The 26,709-nt window shown below is 44.3% G+C and overlaps 2 protein-coding genes across 2 annotated transcripts in view; both read left to right on the top strand.

Moving 5' to 3' along the window:
* Positions 1-26,709, top strand: part of LOC141270572 (uncharacterized) — a 215,872-nt gene that overhangs the window by 21,025 nt on the left and 168,138 nt on the right. The window lies entirely within an intron of this gene.
* On the top strand, positions 1,081-11,381 carry LOC141270576 (uncharacterized). The gene is made up of 3 exons (XM_073680653.1): positions 1,081-1,517; positions 1,601-1,724; positions 9,533-11,381. The coding sequence occupies exons 1-3, from the start codon at positions 1,263-1,265 to the stop codon at positions 10,201-10,203; spliced, it is 1,050 nt and encodes a 349-aa protein (XP_073536754.1). The 5' UTR covers positions 1,081-1,262; the 3' UTR covers positions 10,204-11,381.

Genomic DNA, 26,709 nt, shown 5'->3' with positions numbered 1-26,709 from the left:
ACATGCATCCAACTACTCCACAGCGTGGCTGGCCAGTAAAGGTCTAAAAAGAAAAAATAATGACATGGCCCCCTTGTTTACCTGATCTGAACCCCATAGAGAACCTGTGGTCCATCATAAAATGTGAGATCTTCAGGGAGGGAAAACAGTACACCTCTCGGAACAGTGTCTGGGAGGCTGTGGTGGCTGCTGCACGCAATGTTGATCGAAAACAGATCAAGCAACTGACAGAATCTATGGATAGAAGGCTATTGAGTGTCATCATAAAGAAAGGTGACTATAATCACAATTTTTTTGGGGGGGGGTTTTGCATGTCAGAAATGTTTATTTCTAAATTTTGTGCACTGATATTGGTTTACCTGGTGAAAATAGATGGGATTGTATTTGGTTTTTATTAAGTTGCCTAATAATAATGCACAGTAATAGTTACCTGCACAAACAGATATCCTCCTAAGATAGCCAAATCTAAAAAAAAAAACACTCCAACTTCCAAAAATATTAAGCTTGGATATTTATGAGTCTTTTGGTTTAATGGGAACATAGTTGTTGATCAATAATAAAAATAATCCTCTTAAATACAACTTGCCTAATAATTCTGCACACCGTGTAGATACAGCGATCCAACATGTTCCAGGGCCATACTATATCCTCTGGTGTGTTGTGCAAAAGTCGAGTTGTTGCCATGTCAAGGTGTAAACATTTAGAATGGGTAAAAGTGCAGTTTGTAATGTGACCTAGGGTTAGCATGGAGAATTCCTTTAAAGGATTAGTTCTTCTCTGCTCACTTTCGCATCAGGAGGAGAGCAGGGGAGCCATGTCACCATGCCTGCTGGGACATTTGGATGACTAGCAAGTTTTGTAAACCTGTCCTATTTTAAGTAGCACTTGTCTCCAGCATTAATGTTTCTATGGTCCCATTCAGTATACACTGCATCACCGCTGCTACAATATTGATTAAAGCATTGAAACTGGTATGTAGGGCACATGGCTATTTTCATGACGCATGCAACATCCTTTTGGACTTTTTACATGGGATTCTTTATGATGTTACTTTAGCTCATATTCTTCATATTCAGGTTCGTACTATATCGGATCCTCTCATTGGAAATATCCTAATTCACCAATCAAGGATGGATAGCAACAGTGACAATAAGGCAAAGAGGATATTAAACCTCACCTTAGAGATCATCTTCCGTCTTACTGGAGAGGTGAGAGATTCTGATGACGTCACATTACATCATTCTTATCTATGGGAATAACAGATGGACAGAACTGGAGAGGGGAGGACTCTGGAAATGTCTGTAGTGAGATTTATTAATGTGTCTCTCCATAACCAGGATTACACATTAGTGAAGAAGACCTCTAGTGAGCGCTGTCAGGCCCCTGTGTCTGAGGTATGGGAAAGACCCCTGAGCCCAATCAAGGAGCCTCCACCTCACCCCTTGATACAGGCGGACATTAATGAACAGAAGATCCTAGAACTTGCCTACAAGATGATTGAGCTGCTGACTGGAGAGGTGACACTGCTGGGAATGCTGGGACATTATACAGTAATGCTATGAAGGGATCGGGGGGATGACAGTATCATTGTATGTGTCAGGTTCCTATGAGGTCTCAGGATGTCGCGGTCTATTTCTCTATGGAGGAATGGGAGTATTTAGAAGGACACAAAGATCTGTACAAGGACGTTATGATGGAGGTTTCCCAGCCCGTCACATCACCAGGTAATAGACAGGATTGAATGCACACTGCTTATAATTATAATTATAATTATTTGTATGTAAACAATGAATGAACTTTACTAAATACCCACGGCCTATTCTGGTGAAAACAAGAGTTTATAACCCATTGGTTGGTGAGGGTTCGACCTTTTGGCACCAGCATCAATCAGCAATACTGGGAACTTTTCTCCCCGTTACAATGTATCGGCACTGTATATGCCTGTCCACCCTCCCTCCATTCATTTGCTATGAGGTTTCTGAGTGATGCACTTGGCTTTTTCCAACAGGTCCATAGAGCTTGAATGGAGTGTGTGGTTGGAAATGCGCTGTGCCAGTTTATTCTAACAGGGATAAAAGTTCCCTGTTCTGCCAATCCATAGGGGTCCCAGCTGTACCCGGCCCCCACAATCAATAAGATATTACCTATCCTCTGAATAGGTTGTAACTTGTTTTCGCTAGAAAACCCCTCTAAAGCGACATAAATTAGACAGTAAAATGTTGGCGCATCGAGTTCAGAGTAACTCTCATGATGGGTGTTATGTAAAAAGAATTTAACTTGGCTTAAATGAAGGGAAACAATCTATATTGTTGATGTAAGCAGAATAAATACAGTAGTTACTAAACATGGAGTCCTAATGTGGCCGAGTGAAAATGGACAGAATTTGGCCATACGGGTAGAAGACGTGTTGTTTGATCCCAGTCTCGAAAGAGAGCTAGTATTCTTAAAACGTATGACAGCTAAAAGACTCACTCTAAAATTCCAAGGTGACAAATATACTAACTTTGATGGATAATGCCAAAACAAATGCATTTGTAACATACATTAAAAGAAATCTATCAGGATTTTGCTATGTAATTTGAGAGCACAATGTAGGTATGGAAACCTAGATTACAGTGATGTGTCACTGGCTGGGGTTTGCTGTTTCAATACAATTAATGTTTTATTAACAGATGAGTATCACTTTAGGACAATTAGACGTGTATTTTAGTCCAACCACGCCTCCATTGCTGATTAGCAGCTCTCTGTCACTATGCATTGTACACAGATGGCTGTGTTGTGAGTGGGTTTATTCACAGCTCAACAACTGAGCTTTGCTAGAACTTCAGCATGACTTTACCGAGTGCAGCAGTCATGATAAACTGAGGGATACATCACTCGAATTAGGGTCTCTGTAACTACCTCATGCTGCAGTCAGGTTACATAGGGAAAAACCTGCTGACAGATTCCTTTTTGAAGGAACATGTGAGACTGTGCACATATGGTTATAGTAATTGTGTTCATGTGCAAACGTGTAGCTGTCTGGCTCACAGACATCCAGAACTCGTAAAGAAACTTCCAAAGGAAATGCTGAAGAAAAAGTTCCAAATGTTAATGAAATAACATCATTGTTAAAACTGACAAGAAAACGAACAGTGATCTGATGGCAAAAGCCATCGCCAGACCAAACACGTCGACAGAAGACCAAACACAGATACAGAACTAAGGTGTCCAACTCGGGATTAACAAAGGTAAACCACCTGTGTGTCCCTCATACAAGGCAAGCCCACTCAATGTTTTTGAATATACAATTTGGGAAGACATCTGAGGTCTTAGAAAGCTAAATCAAGGTGCAGAAGAAGATGGCTCTGTTGGTGTCACGCATGGATATCAGAAAAGCAATCGTGAATGATAATTTAGCAGATGACATCTATTTGAAACAACAACCAGCTTTCAAGATGAGAAAAGCTTAGACTTGGTATGCAACCTTCAGAAAAGTATCTAATCCAAAGCAAGCCACTAGAGCATGTAGCATCTAAATAAATGTAGTGCTTACAAATGAGTACTTTTTGAAGTGGCAAGGCAGACCTCTATCTGTATGCAAAGAGTGATGGACATATGGATATTTGTGCCAAAAAACAGTGACGTCTCCTATGGAAGCCAAATACTTGAAGGAGCTTAACAGACAGATAATTTGTTACCAAATGATGATCGGTACAGAAAGGTAATAGGAATATTACAATACACTGCCACTGCTGCTTGACCCGGCATTGCAGCATCCATGGGAATCTTACGGAGAAAAGTTTTAATGCTGAGGAAGATGAATTGGAATTCCTGGAAGATACTCCTAGCTTGAAATTCTGTTTTTTTTACCTAAGGTTACCTGCATGTGATGAATGTTAACTGACCAGATATGTGGACGGATTCTGGTCTTAAGACCCCTGTGACAAACAGACAATCTACCAGTTGCTATCAGTTCCTACTTTCAGGTGAAGCTGTCAATTGGATTAGTGGAAAACAATTCTTGGGAAAACGTTCAACAGATGGAGTATTTTACAGGCAAGTCAAGAAGTTTTTTGGCCAGCTGTGAGCAGATATCAGTCAATAATAAAGTGGACGTACAAGGATCTTTCTAACAGTTGATCGGAGTTTACCGCAAGTGCACGTGGCCATAAATAATGCATTAAATTTAATAGAATTTACGCCAAATGGTCTGAATTGCCTTCCTCATTGTATATATTGGCTTTAATAAGCGTATAAAAGACAAGTCATACATCTTGGATCTACTTCTTTGTAAAACAAACTATGCAAACCTACACTTGCTCCAAAACAATGTTTGTTGGTTTTTGGATTATTTTTTTTTTTGCTACATGACTATACTGCTTCTTCCTTGTGCAGTGCCAGAATGTATGAATCTGTAAGGGCATGTGCACACGTTAAGTACTTGATTGCAGAAATTTCTGCATCTCTAGGAATTTGTTGGCTGTGGAAAAAATGCACTTTTTTAAATGCATTTTTATACAGCAATGAATGCTTTTTGGAGCTAAATAAAGATAATTAAAAGAAAAGTGGGATGTCGCTTTAACCTTTTGGATTACTGTCAGACCTGGGGTGAGTATATTGGGATAATTTAAATAATTTGTGTGTTATTTATCCCCTTAACAACATTTGACGTACTAATACGCGTCTGTGCCCTGGGACTTTAAGAGCCAGACCCGTATTAGTACGTCATGGCGATCGCGCACGCACACAGGCTGTGCGGGCGCGATCGCCGCCGGGTGTCAGCTGATTGTCACAGCTGACACCCAGTACTATGTGCAAGGAGCGGTCACGCACCGCTCCCAGCACATTAACCCCCGCGATGATGCGATCTAAGTCGGACGCAGCATTGCGGTGGCAAGGGGAGGTGATCGCAGATACTCTCCTCCTCTTCCAGCGCTGACAGCCGTGGCTTCCAGGATGTTGCCATGACGACCCGATGTCGTCATGACAACATCCGGGTCACCAGACAGCAGGAAGATTTTTTTGGACATGCGCAGTGCATCTCCAAACAATCTTCTCCCTGTCCAGCGCTGACAGCCTGCATGACACAGGGATGGTGCTGCATTCCTGTGCTATGCAGGCGATCAGAGAAAAAAAGTGAAAGTCCCACAGTGGGACAAAGTAATAAAGTATAAAAACTATCAGAAAGTAAAAAAAAAAAATTGTAAAAAAAATAAAAAAAATCCACCAAAAATAAAAATATAATGTACCCATCAATAAATATTATTATAAAACAATAAAAGTACACATATTTGATATCGCCGCGTCCGGAACAACCTGACCTATAAAACTGTCCCACTGGTTAACCCCTTCAGTGAACACAGTAAAAAAATAAAAATAAAAAATGAAGCAAAAAACAATGCTTTATCACCATAACGCCAAACAAAAAATGGAATAACGCGATCAAAAAGACAAATATAAATAAAAATGGTACCGCTGAAAACGTCATCTCGTCCTGCAAAAAACAAGCTGCCATACAGCTCCATCAGCCGAAAAATAAAAAAGTTATAGCTCTCAGAATAAAGCTATGCTAAAAAATAATTTTTTTCTATAAAATTGCTTTTATGTAAAAGTGCAAAACATAGAAATACAATATAAATGTGGTACCGCTGTAAACGTACTGACCCAAAGAATAAAGCTGCCTTATCAATTTTACCACACACGGAACGGCATAAAAAAAAAACAATTCCTGAATTGTTGGTTTTTGTTTATTCTGCCTCCCAAAAATCGGAATAGAAAGCGATCAAAAAATGTCACGTGCCTGAAAATGGCACCAAGAACAACATCAACTCATCCCGCAAAAAACAAGCCGTCAAATGACTGTCTGCCAAAATCTGGAAAAATTATAGCTCTCAAAATATGGCGATGCAAAAACTAGATTTTACAAAAAATGCCTCTTTTAGTGTGTGACAGCTGTCAGTCATAAAAACCCCATATGATTCTGGTATCGCTGTAGTCTCACCGACCCGAAGAATAAGGTAGTCTAAGCACTTATACCGCACGAGGAACGGCGTAAAAAATAAACTCTCAGGTTAGGGTTGTGCTAGGGTTAGGGTTGTGCTAGGGTTAGGGTTAGGGCTGGGGCTGGGGTTGTGATGGGGTTGGGATTTTTTTCAAAAGTAAGAAAAAAAGATGACGATATGGCGACTAGTGTTGAGCGCAAGTGCTCGCTACTTGAGTTTGCATCGGGTGTTCTGGTATGCATTGAGTATCGTGGGTATTTGAGTGACATGCTCGAGTCTCCGCCCCATATGATTCACGGCCCAAAAAACTTTTCGGGGATTGCCTGCCATGCACGCGCGATCCCCGCATGTTTTTTTTTTGGGTGTCTAATAACCGTGAAACATCCGGGCGGGGACTCGAGCATGTCACTCGAGCACACTCAGTACATGGTGCATACCTGAGCACCCGATGCAAACTCAAGTAGCGAGCACTTGCGCTCAAGACTAATGACAACTTATTCAATATGATGACCTAATGTTATCAAATTCTGTGTCGTACTTCTGGGTTCAAAATGTTCACTATACACCTTAATAAAATCCTTGAGGGGTATAGTTTCCAAAATGGGGTCACTTGAGGGGAAGCTCCACTGTTTAGGCACATCAGGGGCTCTCCAAACGCGACATGGTGTCCGCTAACGAATTGAATGGAAAATCGGCTCAAATTGTTAGCGGACACCATGTTGCGTTTGGAGAGCCCCTGTGTGCCCAAACATTGGAGCTCCCCCACAAGTGACCCCATTTTGGAAACTAGACCCCCCCAAGGCACCTATCTAGATGCATAGTGAGCACTTGGAACCCCTAGGTGCTTCACAAATTGATTCGTAAAAATGAAAAAGTGAAAAAAAAAACACTTTCATTTTTATGAATCAATTTGTGAAGCATCTGGGGGTTCCAAGTGCTCACTATGCATCTAGATAGGTGCCTTTGGGGGTCTAGTTTCCAAAATGGGGTCACTTGTGGGGGAGCTCCAATGTTTGGGCACACAGGGGCTCTCCAAACGCAACATGGTGTCCGCTAATTATTCAAGAAAATTTTACAATCAAAAAGTCAAATGGCGCTCCTTCCCTTCCAAGTCCTGCCGTGCACCCAAACAGTGGTTTTTTTCCCCACATATGGGGTATCTGTGTGCCCAGGGGAAATTGCACAACAAATTTTGGGGTCCATTTTTTCTTGTTACCCCTGTGAAAATAAAAAAAATTGGGTCTAAAGTAACATTTTTGTGAAAAAAGTTAAATGTTCATTTTTTTTCTTCCACATTCCAAAAATTCCTGTGAAGCACCTGAAGGGTTAATAAATTTATTGAATGTGGTTTTGAGCACCTTGAGGGGTGCAGTTTTTAGAATGGTATCACTTTTGGGTATTTTCTGTCATAAAGACCTCTCCAAGTGACTTCAAATGTGATGTGGTCCCTAAAAAAAATGGTTTTGTAAATTTTGTTGGAAAAATGAGAAATCGCTGGTCAGCTTTCAACCCTTATAGCTCCTTAACAAAAAAAAAAAATTTTGGTTCCAAAATTGTGCTGATGTAAAGTAGACATGTGGGAAATGTTATTTATTAACTCTTTTGTGTGACATATCTCTCTGATTTAAGGGCATAAAAATTAATATTTTGAAAATTGCTAAAATTTCAAAATTTTCGCCAAATTTCCGTTTTTTTCACAAGTAAACGCAAGTGATATCAAAGAAATTTTACCACAATCATGAAGTACAATATGTCACAAAAAAACAATCTCAGAATCAGGGGGATCCTTTGAAGCGTTCCAGAGTAATTACCTCATAAAGTGACAGTGGTCAGAATTGTAAAAATTGGCCTGGTCATTAACATGCAAACCACCCTCGGGGGTTAATTGGTTAAAGCTTTACTTACAGTGAGGGTGTCTGGATGACACTTCTTCCTTGCTGAGACCAAGCCCTAGGATTAGTGACAGCTGCTGCCATCAACCCCTAATCCCATTACCCCTAATCCCGTTCAAATATGAAGTGCCTCTTCTGGGGCAGCTGAGGGCTGGTATTTATAGCCTATGAAGGAGCCATTAGGCCAATATGTTCCCTGGCTATTAACAGCTCACAGCTGTTTGATTAGCAGTTGCTGGCTAGATTACAGGGGCACCCAAGAAAGAAATGGATACTGTCCCCCACCGAGGCTAATACCATCAGCCCTTTGCCGCCCCAGAAATGGCGCATCAATAAGATGTGCCAAATCTGGCGCTAGCATCGGCTCTTTCCACATGCCCTGGAGCAGTGGCAAGTGGGGTAATGGGGTTCATTTCAGCCTTGTATTGACAGCTGACATAAAAGCCCAGGAGTTACTGTAGTAATGGAGAGGTGTCTGACATCCTCCCCCTAGTATAAGTTTGTAAATAAAGACACGGCAAGTATAAAAAAAATCCTTTATTTGAAATAAAAGTCCACACGGTTTTACTACATTTATTTAAAGATAAACACAGGTGAATATAACGTCTAATCCCTGAAGCCATTGTCTCACCTGTCCGAAGTGATGAAATAATCCACACTCTCACGACTATCTGGATCAGTTGTAGAGCAGTCACTGTCACTGCTCTACACACTGACACAGGCAGTGTGTCATGCTGAGCTGGCGTGAGAGGTCACAGGAATTTATCAGCTGATGAGCCCCAGACCTCACTTACAGCACTGGCGCTGTGTGAGAACTTTCTTTCAGCTGATTAACTCTTGTGACCTCTCTCATGGCAGCTCAAGGCTATACACTGCGGGAGCGATTTACTCATCTGTCAGTGTGTAGCTGGCTGCCGGGTAGAGCAGTCACATATGATGTGACTGCTCTTGAAGTGTTTCAATCGTCGTGGGACAGTGTGGATTACGGCAGATAGCTGAGAGATATGGTGGTTTTATTTTATTTTTTTTTTATTTTACAGGTGACAATAGCTTTGGGGATTAGGTGTTAGGCGAGTATGTAGGTGTGATTTTACTCCTCCCCTTTACTTTGAGCAGAGGCATCGGCTGATGGCAACTCCCATCAGCAGCGCCTGCTCTCTCTCTTATCAGCAGGCATAGGCTGATGGGAGTAGTAGTCACTCATCAGCCAACGCCTGTGACCCACGGTAAATTCTTTGTGCGTTTTTTGCTGTTTTTCAACCATTCACTTCAATTGAGTCAGTCAAATATGCAGCAAAAATCCGAAATCCCTTTTATACCTGCGTTTTTCCTGCAAATCTGACTGACTCAATTGAAGTCAATGGGTGAAAAACGCGGCAAAAAACACACAAGGAATTGACATGCTGCAGATTTAAATGCACAGAAACTCCTGAAAGGAAAAGTACTGATCATCACTTCTGGATTCTCATTGACTGACTTTGATGGCAGAAGGATTCCCAAGCGTTTTTGGGCCAATTCCGGGCGGAAAAAAACACTGCAAAAATGCACGGTGTGCACACTGCCTTAGGGAGTATATGAGTATAAGCTTTTAGTGTGTGAATTGAGGTCTCCTGTTAGTAATTGAATATTACTATAATTATTTATTTTTCTTGACAGATGACTGTACCAAGAGCTCAGAGGGACTCTGGATATTTCCAGATCTTAAAGATGAACATGTTACCTCACCTGGATCAAATGAAGAACATCCCATTAACCCAGATAACCCTTCAGTCCTTCAAAGTAACATTCTCTCATCTGATTCTTTTGAACATGTCGTAGCTCCAAACTCATTAGAGACTGTTGAACATGAAAACTTCAGGAGGAATGTTGAACATCAAATGGCTCAGACGGAGGAGAAGCCATTCTCGTGTTTAGAATGTAAAAAAAGTTATAAGCTTAAATCAACTCTTGTTATACATCAGAGAATTCACAAAAGGGTATTTGCATGTAGAGACTGTGGGAAATGTTTTAGCCAGAAAGCAGATCTTGTTATACATGCGAGCTCTCACACAGAGAAGAAAATATTCCCATGTCCAGCATGTGAGAAATATTTTGGCAATAAAACCACTCTTCTTGCACATACTAAAATTCACATGCAGGAGAAGCCATTTCAATGTTTGATATGTGGGAAACCTTTTAACTTGAGTCCCCATCTTCTTATACATATGAAAACTCACTTGAAGGAGAAGCCATTTTCATGTTCGGAATGTGCAGAATGTTTTTCCTGTCAATCAACTCTCTTTTGGCATCTGAGAACTCACAGAGGGGAGAAACCATGTTCAAAGTGAGAATGTGTAAAATGTCTTACAAAAGAAATGACGACATCTTAAACCTCAAAGAAATCACTCAGGGAAATAACGATTTTATATATTTTTTAACAATTCTATTGACATTGTACAAGAAATGTTACAGTTGAAGTGAAGTCACACATCTAAAAGAGGAAGGAAAAGCGTTTTGGAACATAAATCAGCAAATAAAATCCAAATAACACTCCTATCCATCTCACCCTGTATATAGAATTCATAAAAGGTTTGAAAAAAAGCAAAAGTTTTGTGACTTTTGCAGTATTCACCCAGCTCTGACAAAGTGTGTGATATGTGATTGGTGTTGACCACCGTTCGTCAAATTTGACGATAGGCTGCGTTGCTACCCCACAGATCTTAGGATTTGTGGCGAGGTCATCGCCACTCGTCCGGTGCTCCTGATTCATGAAGAAGCATATGCCTCTTAATGAATCGGGAGCCTCTAACTTTGGCACATCTCCTCATCAAGACTAGCGTGAACAATGATGGTCTTGATGAATTGGTGTTTTATAATTCCATCTCAAAAGTGTTAATCGGCACTTCTCAGTTACACATGATCAGGATAGTTGCTGAGGCAAGCATCTGACATCCAGTTTCACATCTTCTAAGGGTCCTATTAATCAGATAAGACCAACTGATCACTTATAAAGGCCCCGTCACACTAAGCGAGATCGCTGCTGAGTCACAAGTTTTGTGACGGAACAGCGACCTCCGTAGCTATCTCGCTACGTTTGACACTTAGCAGCGACCAGGCCCCTGCTGTGAGATCGCTGGTCGTGTCGGAATGGTATGGACATTTCTTTGATCGTTGAGGTCCCGCTGGGTAGCATGCATCGGTGTGTTTGACACCTTACCAACGACCTTGTTGACGACTCAGACACAAACACATAGGTGTGCATCGTTATACAGGTCGTTACGGGTCGCCGCATCGTTGCTGCGTCGTTGGGAAGATCTGACTGTTTGACGTCTCACCAGCGACCACATAGCGACGCAGCAAATATCCCTGACAGGTCGTATCGTTGTCGGGATCGCTGTAGCGTCACTTAGTGTGATGGGGCCTTTAGTTCCTTCTTCAACTGTCCTGGTCAACTAGAGCAGCTTTCCCCTCCCCAACACCTGATGTCAGACTAAGTGGAAGAAAGAGACTTCAGACAAACTTTGTATCCAAAGATTAATAAAGATTTGTTTTTAATATGAATATCCTTTTCTTTGGCTTTATATTTCTTTTGTGTACAGATGTTATGATGTTGGCTTTGCGCTTAAACGGGTTGTCCGGTCAAACATGATAAGTCTGCAGTCACTTTGTGTGACTGCAAACTTAGGAATCCCCTCCCCACTTGTATAGAGCGAGGCCACGCCCACTGGCTGGGGTTATGTGTAACATATATATACCCTCCGGTCCCGGGTCTAATACCGCCGAACCTCCACAGTGCGTGCACTGGGGGGGATTCATAAGTCTGCAGTCACACAAAGTGACGTGGCCTCGGCTGACGCACTTCCGGGTCTGCGTCCTCCTGAGACCTCATATGTGCTACGGCGGCAGGATACCGGCGAGGGGGAGCGCTTCAGAAGGGGCAGAGGGGAGGGGCTTGGGTTGCGGTCACGTGACCCGGAAATCTTCAGTGCCTCGTATATGTATGAGCCGGGTTCCCTGAAAGATTGCTTCCTGTTGGTCTACATGATGGAAGTGTAGGCAGAGCACGTGCAGTTCGGAGCACGATCCACAAGAGCGGCTTCGGCATCAGCTGCTTTCTGGGAATCACCATGAGGGCTCGGCAAAATCCATGGTTAAAAACAGTCTCCCTCTCTCTGGCAGTCGGAGTGACCAGTCTGGAGTCATGCCTGGGGGCAGCCGGCGGAGCTCCGGCAGACGTGGTGATTCGGCAGCCTCTAGGGAAGAACCCTCGACTGCGAGAGATCCTTCGTCCATCCCGGTACTAACCTGTTGGTGGGGTAAGTGATCTTCGTGAAAGTTCACTAGGGTAATAGCGTCCCCTTCTTTTTCCTGTCTTTCAGGGGAAGAAGTGTGCCTCTAAAGTAAAACCCAAAGAATGCGTTTTATGTAGAGCCCTATTACCAGACGCCTACCCTAAGAGGCTCAGTCAGTCATTTATTAGAGAAATGGTGACTGAAGAGACCCCCAACCTCTCAGCGGAGTTAAAATCCCTTGTTAAAACAGAAGTCTCCAAAGCCCTGGCAAGCAGGAAAAGTCCGGTGGACTCCCCTTCAGACAGTTCCCCGGTTTCGGAGGGTGAAGTTAGCTCAGAGGCCTCATCTGAGTCAGCATCCTCTTCAGACAAAGGCTGAAGTCGCCATTGCTTTCCCCTGAATGAGGTGGACGTCTTAGTGAAAGCAGTCCGCTCTACAATGGGAATTGTGGATACAAGGGCGGAGAGATTGGTGCAGTACCTGGTGTTTAGGGGTCTGGACGAAAGAAAGAGGAGATGCTTTTCATTGGTGGATAAAGTCCAGGGGTTAGTGCAGAAGGAGTGGAGAAGGCCAGAAAAGAAGGGTTCCCTTGCTCATTCGCTTAAAAGGAAGTATACCTTCGACAAGCCATCTTCTTCATGGGATAAAGCCCCAAAACTGGACGCTGCCATTGCCAAGGCCTGTAAGTCATCCTCTTTACCAATTGATGATATAGGGGCTCTAAAGGACCCACTTGATAGAAAGGCGGATGCCTTCCTCAAGGGGGCTTGGGAGACGGCCGCAGGAACCCTAAGGCTGGCAGTAGCATCAACATGTACCTCCAGATCTCTCATGGTCTGGCTGCAGCAATTGGAGTCCCAGCTAAAGTCTAAGGTTTCTAGAAAGGACATCCTATCTAATTTCCCATTAATCCAGGGCACAGCGGCCGCCTTGGCAGATGCCTCTGCAGATGCGGTGAGGTTAGCGGCCAGGTCAGCGGCCTTGTCCAACGCAGCTCGCAGGGCCTTATGGCTAAAATATTGCCCGGGGGATCTCCAAGCTAAAGCGAGAATTTGCTCCATACTTTGTGATTGAGGTTATCTTTTTGGTTCATCAATGGATGAGATACTGGAGAAGGCAGGGGACACTAAAAAAAGGCTTTCCGTCAGTTTCCCTACCATCATATAAGCGTTCTTTCCGGAAGAAAAAGTTTGTCCAGAGGAAATCCACTAAAGAACAGGATAGATACGAGCCCCGCAGGGGGAAAGGTAGAGGGCCATTATTTGGTTCCTCCTCCCAAGGACCCCGGAAGAAAGGACAATGACTCGTTCCCCAAGTGGGGGTGGGGGGGTGGGCTGTCATCCTTTCTTCCCGCCTGGAAACGTATTTCCAACAACAGTTGGATCCTAGGTGTGGTCAGTTCAGGGTTAAGATTGGATTTTCAATATGCACCCCCACAGAGATTTATGGTAACCCCCTCACGTTCCTCCCCCGTGCAGCAATTGGCTCTGGAATCGGAAGTCCAAGAACTCGTACAGAAGTCTGTCTTGCAGGGGGTTCTGGGTCCAGAAAAGGAGAAGGGGTTCTACTCTGCTCTCTTTCTGATCCCAAAGCCCGATGGTTCCTTCAGAATGATTGTAAACTTGAAAGCCCTAAATAAGTATTTGAGAGTACCATCGTTTAAAATTGAGTCTTTAAGTTCCACAATAAAACTTCTTCTTTTTCCTGAGTGTTACATGGCTGTCCTGGACCGTAAGGATGCGTATTATCACATACCCGTTCATGAGGGATATCGGAAACGCCTCAGGGTGGCAGTTAAATTACAGGGGGTGGTAAGACACTTTCCAGGATGTCCCCCTGACAGCACCATGGAGGACGTCCTTATTACAGGGACAGGAAACACAGAGGTTAAAAGCCCTCCCCTCCCTCCCTCAGTGTTTTTCCTGTCCCTGTGAGGATAGGAACAGACAGGTGTGGTGCGCAGAAGAGCGTACCTGCATGCGGGCTCAATGGACCGGGCGGCTCAGAACTTCTCCTTCCTCCTGGTAAGCAGCCTGGTCAGTGCAGCGCTGCCCCTGACTCGTGAGCCGCTTCCCTCTGGCGAGGGCTCTCGGCTCCAGCGCCTGCCTCCGCACCTGGTTCCGGCCACGTGTGCGCGCACTTCCGGTGACCTCATGGGAGTGCGCGCGAGGCAGAGCGCGAAATTTTAAAGCGGCAGTCGGCGTGCGTTCTAGGATGGAACGCAAAAGGCAGGGAAGACAAAGGACAAGTAAGTATAAAAGAGCTTGCCTGTGTCCGGCTTTCCCAAATCCTCCATCATGCAGTCTCCAGCCCAGCAGGGAAGCCAGAGACCCCATCTGAACTACCAATGGTACATGTGAGTGGGGGTTGGACTATCTGGGGGGGGGAGAGGGTAAACCACCAGTATTAGTCAAAAGGTCGCCTCCTAAATTACACAGTGCTGTTCCCCTATCTTAGGATAAAGGCTCCGCTAACCCACCAACGACGGTAAAGAAGGATAAAAAGTCGGGGGGCTGGGGGGAGATGAAGAGATGCCCCATATGTTATTGCAGGTGGCCTGAAGCATAGCTTAAACAGTTATGCGAAGGCTGCACTGCTAAAATTGTGAAGATATGAGGTCAATCATCAGAGAAGAGGTCCGGGCCTCCATTTCGGGTCTAGTTTCCCCCCAGATGTCTCAGCCAGGTCCCCGGGCAAAAAGACCGAGGTGGGAGATGGAGCTATCCTCAGAGGAAGATTTACAGCCCTTTGCTTCTGAGGAGGAGGAGGAAGATATAGCTTCAGATCCACCGGAGGAGGGGAAGAGAGATCTTTTCTTAGCGGCGGACACAGACAAACTGCTAAAAGTGGTCAAAGACACTATGCAGGTGGAAGACACCCAGCCATCGCATACAGTGCAGGATGAAATTTTCGGGGGGTTAAGATCCCAGAGACACAGGGTTTTGCCCGTAAATAACCACATCCGTTTCATGATCATGGAAGAATGGGAGGATGCAGAAAAAAGACTTGTAATTCCACAAGACTTTAGATTACGCCTTCCCTTTGAGCCAGAGAACGTTAAACCCTGGGAAGAGATTCCCAGGATCGACGTTCCCATTGCAAAGGTGGTCAAGAAAACCTCAATCCCCTTTGAAGACTTGTCCAGCCTGAAGGATCCTATGGACAGAAAGGCGGATGGCCTTCTAAAAAGGGCCTGGGAGACATCGGCGGCTATCATAAAAACTAATATTTGCCACCTCTGTAGCCAGATCAATGTGTTTGTGGGTAGAAGATCTGGAAGAGCAGTTAACATCAAAAGCTCCTAGAGAAGCTATTCTCAGATCCCTTCCCCTCCTTAAGATGTCTACAGGTTTCATGGCCGACGCTTCGGCAGAGTCCGTTAGATTTGCAGCCAGAAACAGCGCCTTATCTAATGCAACTAAATGGGCTATCTGGTTGAAAACCTGGTCTGGGGATAACCAGTCAAAGAATAAATTATGCTCCATTCCTTTTTCGGGGGATAGGGTATCTGGGCCAGTATTAGACGACATCTTAGAAAAAGTGTCTGATAAAAACAAAGGGTTTCCCAAGGATAAGCCTCATAGGTACCAGTCCTTTCGGAGAGCCCGCTCCTCGCATAAGCCAGATTATAAGGGTAAAGGAAAGTCCGGCAGATGGAGTTACCCCAAGGGGAACAGGGGCAGAGGGCCCCCCTTTAGTTCAGCATCCGGCTCGAGGAAGCAATGACGCCATACGCGTTGGGGGATGTCTAATGTCGTCCTTCAGAGGTTGGCAAAAAATATCACAGAATCCTTGGATTCTAAAGACCGTATCCTCGGGATACAAAATCGAATTTGCCCACTTACCCCTGGAGAGGTTTATTCTCACCAATCCCCAGCCAGTGTCCGGTACTTCACCCATGTGGTTAGAAGTACAGAAACTCTTAAAAATAGGGGCCATAAGTCCGGTTCCCCGGGTAGAGAGGTTCCAGGGACACTACTCAAGACTCTTTTCCATCAAGAAACCCTCAGGGGAAACGTGTATAATAAACCTAAAACCGTTAAACCACTGGGTGAGAGACAAGCGATTCAAGATGGAGTCAGATCAGTCTAGTATTCCCCTGATAGACAGAGGGGCCGTGATGTGTACCTTAGACCTCCAGAAAGTGTACTACCATGTCCCCATTCATCCCATCGATCAAAAATTTTTGAGATTTGCTATAAAATTGGGAAATCAGATGCACCATTTTCAATTCAGATGTCTCCCCTTTGGTCTGGCCTCAGCCCCTCGGGTGTTTACAAAGCTGATAACAGAAGTAGTAGCCCATTTAAGACGTTTGGGAATCATCATAGTCCCTTACCTCGACGATTTCCTTTTGGTGGGGGGGTCTCGTCAGGAGCTTCTAGACCATGTAAGGATATACATTTCCAGCCTCCAAGAATGGGGTTGGCTGATAAATTTGGGACAAATCAGACCTAGATCCCGGGGAAAGAAAAAACTTCCTGGGAGTTACTCTGGATTCTTGCCTAAGAACCTCATTTCTACCTGTAGAAAAGCAGAGGTCACAGAGAGATTATTCAGTTTCCAAGGAATCATTGCTCCATCATAAGTGCAATGAGGATCCTGGGACTGACGGCCAGCATTCCATGTGTCAGATGGAGCCAGTTTCATGCCCGACATCTACAAAGAGCTGTTCTGTCGGCCTGGGACAGGCGTCAGATATCATTGGACAAAGTAATGCCCCTTTCCAGAGTGGTAAGAAGGTCCCTAGTTTGGACGCTTACAAAAAACCTCCAGGTGGGAGTACCTTGGATCCCCTCTCCAGCCATAGTAATTACCACCGACGCCAGTCAGTCAGGGTGGGGCGCCCACATAGAGGGGAAGCTCTTTCAGGGAACCTGGTCCCCAGAAATTCGTGCAAGGTCCTCAAATTATCGGGAATTATGAGCCGTGTGGGAAGCTCTCTGCCAGAACAGACCATTATTTCTGGGAAGACATATAAATGTCTTGTCAGACAACACAACAGCGGTGGCTTTTCTGCGGCATCAGGCAGGCCCAAGACACCCCTTACTGCAGAGCCTTTTATACAAAGATGTTTCTTTGGATAGAAAGAATAACCCTATCTATAACAGCTGTACACTTAGCAGGGGCTCAGAATCAGATAGCTGACTTCCTGAGCAGACGAAGGATATGTCCCACAGAGTGGGAACTGAATATGCAGGTCTTCCTCGACCTTGCGCATCATTGGGGTTCTCCAGAAATAGACCTCTTTGCAAGCAGAGAAAATACCAAGGTCAGGAGATTTAGTCCCTAAATCCACTAGACAAACTGGAAGGAATAGGCGCCCTATCCCAGCAATGGAACAGGGGCCTGTTGTATGCATTCCCTCCGTCAGCTCTGATACCGAGGGTACTAAGGAAAGTGCAGGAAGACCAGGCAAGGATAATAGTGATAGTGCCCTTTTGGCCAAAGAGGAGCTGGTTTCCTCTATTGGCCAAGATGGCACTAGAAGACACTGTCCAGCTTCCCTTGAGGAAGGACCTTCTCCATCAGGGTCCTGTGTTCTACCAGGAAGTAGTCAGATTTCATCTTACAGCATGGATGCTGAAAGGCAGATCTTGAAGTCCAAGGGCCTTACTGATCAGGTGATAACAACCCTACAGGCCAGTCGTAAACCGGTGACCTCGGCCATATATAGTAAAATTTGGAAAAAAATCTGCTCAGTATTGGGGAGATTCAGCTATCTATGTTTCTAACCCAAATATCCATAAGATTTTGGATTTTTTGCAGGCCGGGTTTAACAGGGGTTTAAAACTAAATACTCTAAGAGTCCAGGTCTCCGCCCTGAGTGTATTCTTTGATATGCAATTGGCAGCGAATCCTTGGATAGCTAGGTTTTCCAAGGCGGTTCAGAGATCTGTTGCCCCCTGGGACCTCAATCTTGTACTTAATGCTCTTTGTAAACATCTATATGAGCCGTCCAAGGACTTGACTATAGGCAGACTCGCCTTTAAGACAGCTTTCCTGGTAGCGATTACAACTGCTAAAAGGGTGGGGGAGATACAGGCCTTATCCACAATGGACACGTACTTACAGATTTATGAAGATAAAATAGTTCTTAGATTCGATCCATCCTTTTTACCCAAGGTTGCTTCTACCCATAATATAAATCAGGAAGTGGTATTTCCGTCCTTCTGCCAAAATCCTAAAAATCAAAAGGAAGTCTTCTTCCATTCCCTGGATGTTAGACAAGCAGTCATCACTTATTTAGAGGCCACCCAGGGTTGGAGAAAGGATCACAACTTGTTTGTCCAATTTGGGGGTAGAAATAGAGGTAAAGTGTCAAAAAAGACAATTGCCAGGTGGATTAGGTCTACAATAGGTCTAGCCTATGTGGCAGAAGGAAAGTCTCCTCCTGTTGAGTTGAGGGCTCATTTGACTCGATCAATGGCCACTTCTTGCGCAGAGAGATGGGGGCCTCGGTGGAGCAGATTTGTACTGCTGCACCTTGGTCTAACCTAAGTACATTTTCTAGACATTACAAGCTAGATGTGGTAGCCGGTCAAAGAATGGTGTTTGGTAGGAAAGTTCTCCATGCAGTGGTCCCACCCTAAAATCAATACTTTGGTATTCTCCATGGTGCTGTCAGGGGGACGTCCTGGAAAATGATAATTAGTCTTACCGCTAATTGCATTTCCACGAGTCCATCCTGACAGCACAGTTAGTTCCCTCCCTTTCATGTTATATACAGTGTGAAGTAACATTGTTATAAAGAATTGTAATAAAAAAAATGTTGTTTGTTGCAACGATCCTGGTGTGGTACTTAGAAATAACACTGAGGGGTGGAGGGAGGGGAGGGCTTTTAACCTCTGTGTTTCCTGTCCCTATAAGGATAAGAAGGACGTCATCCATGGTGCTGTCAGGATGGACTCTTGGAAATGCAATTACCGGTAAGACTAATTACGGTTTTCAGTATGCGGCCCTTCCTTTTGGTCTGGCGATGGCTCCTAGAATTTTTACCAAGGTTATGGCTCATTTTCGGGAGAAAGATGTGCTCATCATTCCCTACCTGGACGATCTCCTGGTGGTGGGAAATTCCTTCCTTCATTGTAGTACACTTTTGGAGCAAGTAATGGTCGCTCTGAAAAACCTTGGTTGGTTACTAAACTTAGAAAAATCTATACTTAAGCCCATGAAGACCAAGCAGTATTTGGGTGTCGTGCTGGACTCAGAACTGCAGGAGTCCCGTCTTCCAGAGTCAAAATATAAGGAAGATACAGCTCCTGGTGGAGGCGGCTATTCAAAACCCCTCCATGTCTCTCAGAAGAGCAATGTCCCTGTTGGGAATTTAACCTCATGTTTCCCAGCAGTTTTATGGGCACAGTACCATTCCAGGACCCTGCAGTGGGAAGTTCTGCACAATGAATTTATCCTCAAGGAGCATCTAGAGGGTTTTTTTACCTTGTCCCCCCCGGTCAGTTTTATCTCCTCGGTGGTAGATGGATGTTCGGAACCTGTCCAGAGGTGTCCCATGGGTGATATATCCATCTTGTGTAGTCACCACAGATGCAAGTCCTACAGGTTGGGGAGTCCATCTAGAGGAAGAGATAATCCAGGGTGTCTGGTCTAGGGAGGAAAGAAATCTTTCCTCTAATAAAGAGTTGTTAGCTGTGGAACAAGCTATAAACTGCTTCCTTGTGTCCCTGCAGGTCCAGGATGTTAAGATTTTGTCGGACAACCGGGTTGCTGTGGCGTACTTAAACCACCAAGGGGGCACCTAATCAAAAACTTTGAAGGTTTCAGACCGGTTGCTACAGTTGGCAGAAAAACATCTCCTCTCCCTTACCACCTTGCATATAAAGGGAAAAGAGAATGCAAAGGCGGACTTTGAGTCGAAACTCGCTAAAAGGAGGAGAATGGGTTATCAATCAAAGGGTCTTTTTTTCAGATTACTCAGAGTTGGACTCCCTGTGGTGGATCTGTTTGCCACAAAACAGAATCGAAAACTGGAAGTTTTCTGTTCCCTGAACCTGAGGGAAGATCCTCTAGTAGTGGACCCCCTCCTAATTCCCTGGGACTTCAGCATGGGTTATGCCTTCCCTCCGTTATCCCTTCTTCCAGTTGTCATCAGGAAAATCAGGGCCGACAAGGCCAGAGTGATACTGATAGCCCCCTTCTGGCCCAAGAAGCCTTGGTTCTACTGCCTGAGGGAGATGTCAGTTTCAGATCCGTGGGTCCTTCCAGAGATTCCGGATCTCTCTCAGGGGCCGGTTTTCCATCCTCACGCTCTGAATTTACACCTGACGGCGTGGAATTTAAGAGTGCGTTATTGAGGAGAAGGGGTTTCTCATCAAATTTAGTGGACGCCCTCTTGTGTAGCAGGAAAGTTATCACCACACGCATTTATGTGAGAACCTGGAAAAAATTCTTAACTTTATCGGGGGCTAAGGTGGAGGATGGGGCCCCTGTGGGACAGATTCTGGAATTTCTTCAGAATGGACTAGAGCTGGGTTTGTCTTCAAGTACCCTAAAGGTACAGGTATTGGCACTGGGAGCCTTATTTAACTGTGATCTAGCAAAAAATTTGTGGGTTTCTCGGTTTATTAGGGCATCTTTTAGATCTAGACCCATCTCAAGTTCCAACGTAATGCCTTGAGACTTGAATTTGGTCTTAACAGCATTAACTGGCCCTCCCTTCGAGCCCTTAGATTCGTTCCTCCCTAAGAGACATTTCATTTAAGACAGCTCTTCTGGTAGCACTGACTTCGGCTAGGAGAGTTTGTGATATCCAGAGTTTCTCCTCGGTTCCACCCTACACTCAGATTCTGGAGGATAGGGTAGTCTTCAAACCAGATCCGGCATGCCTCCCTAAGGTAGCTACCCGCATCCACAGAATCCAGGAGATTATTCTACTTTCCTTTTGTCCCAACCCCCAAAATCCGGTAGAGGACAAGCTACACACCCTAGATGTTAGGAGGTGCATAATCAGATACCTATCTGTCACTGAAGGGTTTAGGAAGGAGAGATCCCTCTTTGTTTTTCACCAGGGGGTAAAAAAAAAGGTTGTAGGGCTTCGAAACACACCATTGTTCATTGGATCAGGGGCGCTATTGCTCTAGCCTATTCATCAAGTGGGAAGGAAGTACCAGAGGGTCTGAGGGCCCATTCTACTTGGGCCATGGCGACCTCCTGGGCGGAGACAACGGGTGTCTCCATAGAGGAGATATGTAGGGCTGCTTTCTGGTCCTCTCCAAATACCTTTTTCAAACACTATAGGTTGCACATGGGTGACTCGTCCGACCTCACCTTTGGGAGAAGGATGCTCGAGGCTGTGGTTTCCTGTCCTTGGTGAGCGGATTCCCTCTCGTGGTGCTGTCATGGGCTCTGAAAAAATCACGTTACCGGTAAGTAACTAAGACTTTTGTGTCTTCATTTTCTGAGACCTGTAATGTTTTCAATTTTTTCCGATATGGGGCTGTGTTAGGACTCACTCTTTGCTCCCTGAGCTGACCTTTTTAATGATACCATTTTGGGTTAGATGCAATAAGAGGCAATCAAAACATTGTATTTTTTTGCAATTGTGTGGCGGCCACGTTCGCTACTAAGCCTCCCCCATTCTGGCGTGCATTAACTGACGCTGTTGACAGTAGCATTTAACAGGTTAACATCCACAGGTGGAGCACCAATACGTCCACAGCTGTTGGAGGCAGATTATAGCTGAATTATTCAGCTATGAAATGCCAGGAAAGATGCTGGTTCAGCTTGCGAGCTTATACTAAAGTTAAGGAATCCAACATATGACGTATGCCATAACCCGGGAAAAGGTTGAAATTACTCTTTAATGGGGGATAATTCATTAGAGAAAATAACTTTTACCCAGTCTTTCACAATTCAGTCCCTGTACTTCTTTAAAGTTATTTTGTTTGAAAAAAGCCTCTTCAGACTTTTTTTGGACATCCGTTAGAATGATTGTCCAGAAAACAAAAGGTGAGCGCGATCATGAGTCCTGTGTTTTGCCAATAGTAAAGCATCCTGAGACCATTCATGTGGGGGGGGGGGGGGGGTTGTCACCATGGAAAGGGCTCACTCAGTTAGGACTAAGAACAAGGCCTGGAATAATTGGTCTTGGTTGAAGGGAGATGTTGCTCTTGGGACAGGCTTGAATCCAATGTGATGATCAATGCTTATTCCAGCATGGAAACCATTTCACAAGCCAAAAGTGATAAGATAGTGGTTTGATGAGCAAAACATGGATATTCTGGGTCTTTGGACCGGAAACACCCCAGATCTCTATCCTGTTAAGAATCTGTGGTCCATCCTAAAAAGCTTGTGGACAAACCAAAAACCCAGAAATAGTGATAAACTCCAAGCACCAATTAGATAAGAATGGGCAACTATCAGTCAAGATCTGGCCCAGAAGCTGAGATCAAGCTGCTGGAGGGAAGGGCAGAATTCTGGAGAATAAGAGGCAGCACTGGAAATATTGAGTCTTTACATAAATTTGATGTATTTATCTATAAAACTGAAAAACTTACTAATAATTGTACGTTAGTAACTAAAGAAACATCTGACTAAAAAACTAAAAATATAAAAACACTGAAGCTGCAAGCTTTGTGAAAACCAAAATTTGTCAGTCTCAAAACTTTTGGCTATGACTGTACAATTACATTTTTGTAGGGATCAATATGCTAGCCCCAGGGAAATCCTTTGCTCAATATTATTTTCAATTTCCATCCTTTTCTTTTCCTATGTTCTCCCCTTTCCCCTCTCCTAGTGTAGGACCGAACGGACGTAGGCCCCATCATCGGGTGAAGGCTAATTGGTGATGGAGATTGCATACATGGTTGATATTCGTTTTGATGGCAGTTGCACTAATAAAGCATTAGATGACAGTTTTATGCTATTAATAGGCCAAATTAACCAGTAATGTAGAATTTCCTCTTCTTGAATTTAGGTGATATATGCAGTGTACAGTTGGAAAAGGTAGTAAATATATGAAATTTGAGGGGAGGTCAGCAACAAATGAAGATAAAGATGGACATGAAACAAAAAAACAAGTAGTGCAATGATAAATCAGTAAGAATTGTTCAGATAATCCCTTCAAACATCACAATTCAAATTTGCGCACAGGATTTATGATTAATACCTCTCTATAAATAGAAGAAATATGTGGTGTTTCTGCTAACACCGCAAATCTGTTTGAGCGATAGATCTTGCGAATAGAATAGAAATATTTCACCAATTTCTTTCTATTAAAAAGTTTGTTTCTAATGCTATAAATAGTTACCACCACAGACCGAGCATTTCAGCTAACAATCATACATGTGAAACATAAAGAGGAGTAACAAAAATAAGGCCTACAGTTTGCTGATATAGCATCCTTGTTATAGTTCACTGGAGGATGGGGGTTATCCTTGTACCTCTGAAAGCTCCTGCGTGTACTGGCGTCCACGGTAGGGAACAGATTTCCTCGAAACGCGTAGGTTGTGGACACTGCAGGACTTCGTATCTTATTACTGTGATATCACACGCTACTCCAGCATTCTCCCACTCAGATACCAGGGAAGCTACCAGCCGGAGCGCCCTGGTCGCACAGACTTGTTAGACTTACCAGAAGACTCACAGCGTCCTGCTGCACCATGTCTATTTCTAATTGCTTCTGGATACAGGACCCCTACAGTGGACACCAGTACACACAGGAGCATTCAGAGGTACAAGGATAACCCCCATCCTCCAGTGAACTACACTGCTCAAAAAAATAAAGGGAACACTCAAATAACACATCCTAGATCTGAATGAATGAAATATTCTCATTGAATACTTTGTTCTGTACAAAGTTGAATGTGCTGACAACAAAATCACACAAAAATCATCAATGGAAATCAAATTTATTAACCAATGGAGGCCTGGATTTGGAGTCACCCCTAAAATTAAAGTGGAAAAACACACTACAGGCTGATCCAACTTTGATGTAATGTCCTTAAAACAAGTCATAATGAGGCTCAGTATTGTGTGTGGCCTCCACGTGCCTGTATAACCTCCCTACAACGCCTGGGCATGCTCCAGATGAGGTTGTGGATGGTCTCCTGTGGGATCTCCTCCAGGATGGCACCTCAATGCGAGCTGTGGCAAGAAGGTTTGCTGTGTCTGTCAGCCTAGTGTCCAGAGGCGGGAGGCACTACCAGGAGACAGGCCAATACACCAGGAGACGTGGAGGGGGCCGTAGGAGGGCAACAATCCAGCATCAGGACCGATACCTCCGCCTTTGTGCAAGGAGGAACAGGAGGAACACTGCAGGAGCCCTGCAAAATGACCTCCAGCAAGCCACAAATGTGCATGTGTCTGCACAAACAGTTAGAAACCAACTCCATGAGGGTGGTATGAGGGCCCGATGTCCACAGATGGGGTTGTGCTCACAGCCCAGCACTGTGCAAGATGCTTGGCATTTACCACAGAACACCAGGATTGGCAAAGTCGCCACTGGCGCCCTGTGCTCTTCACAGATGAAAGCAGGTTCACACTGGTCACATGTGACAGACGTGACAGAGTCTGGAGATGCCGTGGAGAGCGATCTGCTGCCTGCAACATCCTTCAGCATGACCGGTTTGGCAGTGGGTCAGTAGTGGTGTGGGGTGGCATTTCTTTGGAGGGCCGCACAGCTCTCCATGTGCTTGCCAGAGGTAGCCTGACTGCCATTAGGTACCGAGATGAGATCCTCAGACCCCTTGTGACACCATATGCTGGTGCGGTTGGCCCTGGGTTCCTCCTAATGCAGGACAATGCCACACCTCATGTGGCTGGAGTGTGTCAGCCGTTCCTGCAAGATGAAGACATTGAAGCTATGGACTGGCCCGCCTGTTCCCCAGACCTGAATCCGATTGAGCACATCTGGGACATCATGTCTCGCTCCATTCACCAACGTCACGTTGCACCACAGATTGTCCAGGAGTTGGCGGATGCTTTAGTCCAGGTCTGGGAGGAGATCCCACAGGAGACCATCCGCAACCTCATCAGGAGCATGCCCAGGTGTTGTAGGGAGGTTATACAGGCACGTGGAGGCCACACACAATACTGAGCCTCATTTTGACTTGTTTTAAGGACATTACATCAAAGTTGGATCAGCCTGTTGTGTGTTTTTCCACTTTAATTTTGTGGGTGACTCTAAATCCAGACCTCCATTGGTTAATAAATTTGATTTCCATTGATGATTTTTGTGTGATTTTATTGTCAGCACATTCAACTTTGTACAGAACAAAGTATTCACTGAGAATATTTCATTCATTCAGATCTAGGATGTGTTATTTGAGTGTTCCCTTTATTTTTTTGAGCAATGTATAACAAGGATGCTATATCAGCAAACTGTAGGTCTTATTTTTGTTACTCCTCTTTGTTTCACATGTATGATTGTTAGCTGAAATGTCAGGTCTGCGGTGGTAACTATTTGTAGCATTATAAACTGGAACATCGCACATTGCTTCTATTTATAGAGAGGTATTGATCATAAATACCTGTGCGCAAATTTGAATAATCATGATTTTTGAAGGGATTATCTGAGCAATTCTTATTGATTTATTTATCATCGCACTTTTGTTTGTTTCAGGTCCATTCATTAACTGTTTAGTGTGACCGTATCCAGTTTTTATCTCATTACCTTTCCCCATGGGTTTGCCAGACAGGACCTGGTTTTCTTTCAGCAGTACTTATCCCCTTGGGCACCAGTGTCTTTACTTATTTTTACAGTAGCAGTTCAGTCTGGTGAAAGCACTGGAAATGGCAGGATGGCAAGGGCAGTACAGTGTGGCTCTACAAAGAACAAGGATTTGGAGCTTTGTTCTGTGACTAAATTCCTTACAAACGAAGAATACAAGTTTATGGAATCCATGAAAGGATGATAGGTATTTATGGTGAAGATCACCTTCCTACTATCAAGTAAAGTTTTGGGCCAAGCCGTTTCAATGGGGTAGGGAATCAATTGAAGGGCAACCCATCTTCAGAGGAAAAATGCCGTTTATTGGAGGCCATGATTTTGGAAGATTGTCTGGTCAAAGTCAGTCTAATAGCTCATAAATTGGGCATTTTCATTTGGCACGGTTTCCAGTATAATTTATGATGTTTTGATTATGTCAGAGGTCAGTTCCAGGCCAATGCCACAAATGTTGAGGCCTGAGCATAAAGCATATCACCAGCAATTTAGCCCAAGAGAATTGCGACATGCTTGGAGAAAATCCAGGAGACTTCTTTTCTTGAATTATGTGATGAAACATGGGTCCACCAACATGATCCTGAGACCAAACAAAGGGTTCATTCAATAAAAGCAAAAGGGATCACCAACTCTAAAGAAATTTTGTGTCCAGCAGTTGGCTGGAAAGATCATGGCATCTGTTTTCTTTGGGGGGGGGGGGGTGCAGAAGGAGTTTTATTAGTAGGATTCATGCCACAGGAGACTACAATTACTGGAGACACCTATGCTTCAACAATGAAGGCATTACATGAGGCAATCATAGAGAAATGCCGTGGGAAGTTATTGGCAGGTGTGTTGCTGCTTCACGACAATGCCCCAGCTCCCAAGTCTTGCAAGCCACA

Source organism: Phyllobates terribilis, unplaced genomic scaffold (genome assembly GCF_046119375.1).
Source record: "Phyllobates terribilis strain yellow unplaced genomic scaffold, ASM4611937v1 Scaffold_5__5_contigs__length_657084704, whole genome shotgun sequence".
NCBI classification, from domain to species: Eukaryota; Metazoa; Chordata; class Amphibia; order Anura; family Dendrobatidae; genus Phyllobates; species Phyllobates terribilis.
This window is presented reverse-complemented; position numbering and strand designations above follow the sequence as displayed.

Excerpts from the sequence above, each read along its gene's own strand:
- LOC141270576 (XM_073680653.1), top strand. The coding sequence starts at position 1,263 with ATGGACAGAACTGGAGAGGGGAGGACTCTGGAAATGTCTGTAGTGAGA. Across the intron at positions 1,518-1,600 it reads TTGAGCTGCTGACTGGAGAG|GTTCCTATGAGGTCTCAGGA; the intron begins GTGACACTGCTG and ends TGTATGTGTCAG. Across the intron at positions 1,725-9,532 it reads CCAGCCCGTCACATCACCAG|ATGACTGTACCAAGAGCTCA; the intron begins GTAATAGACAGG and ends TTTTCTTGACAG.